This window comes from Cryptomeria japonica, chromosome 4 (assembly GCF_030272615.1).
Source record: "Cryptomeria japonica chromosome 4, Sugi_1.0, whole genome shotgun sequence".
Taxonomy (NCBI): Eukaryota; Viridiplantae; Streptophyta; class Pinopsida; order Cupressales; family Cupressaceae; genus Cryptomeria; species Cryptomeria japonica.
Window position 1 is genome coordinate 26,015,738 of NC_081408.1, and position 5,601 is coordinate 26,021,338.

General features: G+C 32.4%; 1 protein-coding gene across 1 annotated transcript; it reads left to right on the forward strand.

The window, feature by feature from the left end:
* Positions 1 to 3,103: 3,103 nt before the first annotated feature.
* On the forward strand, positions 3,104 to 5,155 carry LOC131079254 (arogenate dehydratase/prephenate dehydratase 6, chloroplastic). Its single transcript, XM_058017156.2, has one exon. The coding sequence runs from the start codon at positions 3,619 to 3,621 to the stop codon at positions 4,936 to 4,938; it is 1,320 nt and encodes a 439-aa protein (XP_057873139.1). The 5' UTR covers positions 3,104 to 3,618; the 3' UTR covers positions 4,939 to 5,155.
* The last annotated feature ends 446 nt before the right edge of the window (positions 5,156 to 5,601 follow it).

Consider the following 5,601-nt stretch of genomic DNA (forward strand, 5'->3'; position numbering starts at 1 on the left):
ATAAAACTTCAAATTAAACTATAAAATATAAACAAAAGACCATTATGTCACTTTGCTATCATGTTAGAGACAAAATAAATACTATTTTCCTATGAAAATGACTATTATGATGTATATAATAGTGTTTGTGTCATCATTAATAGACTTGAATTTTGATTTAATAAATTAAATGCATTGAATTAGACATGTACTTTATATTATTAATTTTAATACTAACAATTCCTTACATGAACTAATAGATGGAAAGATGAATTACATCTTTACAATTTTTTTAACTGAAAAATTAAATGTAGATTTTAAAATTTTTACTTGAAGTTTTTTTAATTTTATATGTTCATTGGCTAAACTAATTAAAAAGCATTTTCACCGTGCATTAAAAATAGGTATAAAATAGATTGAAAATATATAATTATTTATTAACCTTTATTAAATTTTGTTTCTCTTATTATTTTTATATTAATAAGCAACAAGACAAGGGTGCCCAAATTAACAACCAACTAGCAACCAACTAAAATCAAAAGCTAACTATCAAAAGCATCACAAAAAAAGAAAGTTTTATCTCTCGAACTATAAACAAAAAGTATTTTCTTATTGTTAATATTAAAATTATTTGAAATTAATAGATGCAAAATTAATTTATTTTAGTATTAATCATTGTAATAATAATTTCTCATATTTTGTCTATTTTATCTTTTTAATAAATTAAAATTGACTTAAATAAGATAAAATAAATAATATGTATTGATCCCAAAGTTTTTATTAAAAATAATAATTTATCAAATAAGACATTGAATAAAATTAAAAAGTGACATGAGTTTGAACTATTAACCTTTTAAAAGTCAAAATGAAAAAAGTTAAAAAAAATTCATATCTTACATCACACTCTAATATCACACTCTAATATTTTAAAAGAAATGTAAAAAAAAATTAAACATTATAAAATTTAATCAAATTAATATGCTTCTATGAAAGGACTTATTCTATATAACTAAAAACAACTTATTCTATAAGCAAAAATATATAATTAAAAACAACTTACTACATTTTTAATCTTTATCCTCCATAATTTTTGATATATATTAATATTTACTTTGTTCAAAATGAACAATTTTCCTCATTTCTATTATAATCAAATTTATCAATCTTATCTTTTAAGCAATTTAGAAAAATCTCTACATTTATTTTTGTGTTTTTTTAATACATTAATAAATAAATAAATTACAATGATGAAAAACAATCATGGAACTACCAAAAGATGTTTTCCATATTTACAAATTTATGAAAAAAAAAATGTTAACATATAGATTTTGCTTAAAAATTGAAAATGAAACTTATTAAGATGGTTGTCCAATGATTGTCCCACTACCCTGTGCACAAGACATCTTGTGAAATATTTCCCTGGAAAATTACATATTCACAGTACACCAAAAAGTTTGGGGTCCTACTTATGACAAGGATAGCAACCCTACAAACAATAATGTGCTACGCTACACATTAATGTGGCCCTCCTTACTCTTGACCCCATATCATTCATACTCATAGCAAGCTTAACATTCGTCCAAGTCTATGTTGCATGAGCCAAAAAATACCCTATCATACTAATTGATTAGACCTTGTGCACATTTATGTGACTATTGATAGGGGAGAGTGCCTTTCACAACTTCTCACATAGTGGCTCCAAAGATAATAACAGGGGGGGTCTAGCAATTGGGTTAAAATTTTTGTATTGTAATGATGTTTCAAGATGATTGTGATTTATGTTTCATAATTTATATTGTAATGATGTTTCAAGATGATTGTGATTTATGTTTCATAATTTATATTGGGTTAAAAATTTTGTATTGTAATGATGGTTCAAGATGATTGTGATTTATGTTTCATAATTTTTTTGATATTTGAATATGATATTTTGTGAATTTATATATATTATAAAATTGAGAAAAGTATATAAGAAAATACAATTAATAGAATTATATGTCAATTTTATTTTTAAGAGAATCAACTTCCTGAACTCACATCTCTTAGTCAACTACACCATCCTTTCAAATTTATATGTGAGAATTATTACATAATAAAGATTAAAAAAAATGACATTATAGTTATGATTTTAGTATAAATGATACCAAAAAAAATTAATTGATGACTAAACAAATTTATGAAAATAAGAAATATATAATCATTAGAGTATTTTTCCATGCTGAAAATAACTTTATAACTTTATAAAAGTTTATTAGTTTATAAAACAAATTCAACTTAGTTCTAATATATTAATTAGAATTAAAATATACAATTTCATATGAAACAAAATGTTCTTATATACCACAAAAGGTATCTAATTGTCCAAATATTAAGAAAACATTATTCTAAATATTTTAATTAATCAAAGCATATTTGATTAATGAATGGTTATGAATGAAGTTCTTGAGTGCAGAGGTCCAATGTCATAAAGGATGGGTAAGGGTCATATGCTCCCCAAATAACTTTGGTGAAATGTATAATTGTTAACTTTTAGATAAGGACATATCAACTTAGACTTATATTCCTAAATAAAATTAGAAAAACAATCTAAATTTAACATAAGAGCTTGGGAAAGATAGTGACAAGGAAGAGAAACATAAATTCCTCGTTGAAGTCTCAAGGAGGTCTTTGGCTAACCTCTTGTTTGATATTAAGACTCTTTTAAGACTTTTTGAGTTGTTAACATGTTGAACTGATTAAATTGCCTCGTACACCCTTATAATACTACTTTGATTATTAAAAACATAAAACATTCTTAATGAAAAATATTAACCTTGACCTAAAATAAAATTGTTCTCCACAACAAAACAAAACCAAAAAAAATCCATACATATTAGTACTCAGAGTTTTATCCCTATATTGTGAAATAAATTCCATCTATATGTACTAGCATTCTGAAACTGCATTCTAACCATTCATATTAGTCCTTGTAATGAAATAATACATGTGCTTCTGGAAGAAAAGTGATTTCCATCTACTTCTCCTCAACAAACTCTCTCCTCCACTCCCTCCATCTACTTCTCTCATGCTTCAATTCAACTACCACCATCACACAAAGTACTATAAGATTCCAAAAGCATATCCCTCCTTTAAGACTATCTATAACAACAGTGGCTTGGGAGTCGCCTTTAACTGGTTGACTAGTATGGTATAGGCAAATTGCCTGCCCCTGCTCAGTCCTTGTCCCATCAGTCATCTCATTTCTCTGTGCTTTTCCTTTCATTATACACCCAAATCCCAATATCATCTCCCATGTCAGGCCTGTGAAACTTCCAATACAAATATATCTGAATGCCCATTTGCCCAAGTCAGGCCTGTGAAACTTCCAATGCAATTATATCTGAATGCCCATTTGACCAGATCAGGCCTGTGAAACTTGCAATACAATTTATATCTGAATGCCCATTTCCCCAAATCGGGCCTTGAGAACACCCAGTATATTGACTTGCTAACACCCATTTGCCCAAAATCGGACCTCTGGAACACCCATTATAGAGCACTTCTCTATACAATTTCCAAATTCAGGCCTTTGGATCACCTATTAGATACCACACTATTGCCCAAATCAGGGTTTTGAATAGCAGCATCAATTCATATAGAATGGCTCTGAATCTCAATGCTTGCAGGATTGTGTTTGGATTGAAAGACAATGGTGGAGAAGTAGTGGGTATCTGCAACAGCAGGCAAGGATTGGCTATATTGTATCAACCATCAAGGCCATGGAAGCAGGCTCCTAGGAGATTCATCATCAGCAGTCACTTGGGAAGGAAGCATCAGGCCAACAATCCTCTGGAGCCCAATGGAGACCTGTCTCTTGCAGCTGGAAGAGGCTCAGATTGGCAGACCTCATGTGCTATACTAGCAGGGCAAGTGTTAGAGAATGGGAAGGGCAATAATGGTGTGGGGCTTGTACCTGTGGAGAAGCCACCAAATGGGGATTTGAATACCATAGTATCTCAAAATATAGCAACCATGCCTAGACCTCTGAGCATAACAGATCTATCCCCCCCTCCAATGCATGGATCCCAACTTCGTGTTGCTTATCAAGGAGTCCCAGGGGCCTACAGTGAAGCAGCTGCAAGTAAGGCTTATCCATGCTGTGAGCCCATTCCATGTGATCAGTTCGAAGTTGCTTTTCAAGCTGTGGAGCTGTGGATTGCTGATAGAGCAGTCTTGCCTGTGGAGAACTCTCTAGGTGGGAGCATACACAGAAACTATGATCTGCTTCTCAGGCATTCACTTCATATTGTTGGGGAGGTTCAGTTTCCAGTACATCACTGCCTGCTTGCATTGCCTGGTGTGAAGATAGAGGGATTGAGGAGGGTCATGAGCCACCCACAAGCCCTAGCTCAGTGTGAGAATACCCTAACCATGATGGGACTGAATGTGGCCAGAGAAGCCTTTGATGACACTGCTGGTGCTGCAGAGTATGTTGCTGTCAACAATCTCAGAGATACTGCTGCCATTGCAAGCACAAGAGCTGCTGAGATATATGGGATGAATATACTTGCAGATGGTATTCAAGATGACCGTGGCAACGTGACCAGGTTTGTTATGCTGGCCAGAGAGCCTGTGATTCCTAGAAAGGACAGGCCTTTCAAGACCAGCATAGTTTTTGCCCATGAAGAAGGTACTGGTGTGCTTTTCAAGGTATTGTCAGCCTTTGCGTTTAGGAACATTAACTTGACTAAGATTGAGAGCAGGCCTCAAAGGAGCAAACCTGTTAGGGTTGTGGATGACCTCAATGGAGGCACTGCCAAGCACTTTTTTGAGTACATTTTTTATGTTGATTTTGAGGCCTCCATGGCAGATCCTAGAGCACAGAATGCTCTGCAAGAGGTTCAAGAATTCACAACTTTTCTGAGAGTTTTGGGGAGCTATCCTATGGATATGTCTCCTCTTAATGGTAATGATCAGTAGAATTATTTGTCTGGTTTCTGAGGGTTTGTAGCTTTGTTATATATATGAATATAACAAGAAGTTGGATTTCTACTGTATTAGTTGAGAATTGGAGATCAATAATGGAAAAACAAGGTATTTGTACAGAGATTCAATGATGATTTGTAATTCCAGAGAGCAGTTAACCATGAATTCAGTTTAATTCATTCCCATACGTAAGGGATACTTCATTGTTCAATCTGGTTATCAGACCTTGCACGAAAGCTCAATAAGTACTCATCCAATTCTCATGTTTTCCTGTTCTGTGCTTGCCTGATCAGACCTTCCATGGTTGATCAAACCCACATATTAAATTAATGTCCATAATATAAGGTCTGGCATGTTTTTCATGAGATGACCATTGTTTGTGGGCTAATTTTAAGCTTCATATTTGACAATTTCATGGATTTTATTTTACTTTACTTTGGTTGTCCATTTGCCTAAAACATAGAACAACCAACCATACAAGAATAGTTTGTCTGGTGTTCTTTAAAGGAAATGGCTATTCAGTTATCAGAATGTACTTCCACTGTGGCATCAATGTCTAGATGTTACATTTAAGTTTTGACTTCTCATCAATGATCATCGCCCAAAACAAATTTAACAACATTATCATCAATGAGAAATCAAAACTTCAGTTAACAA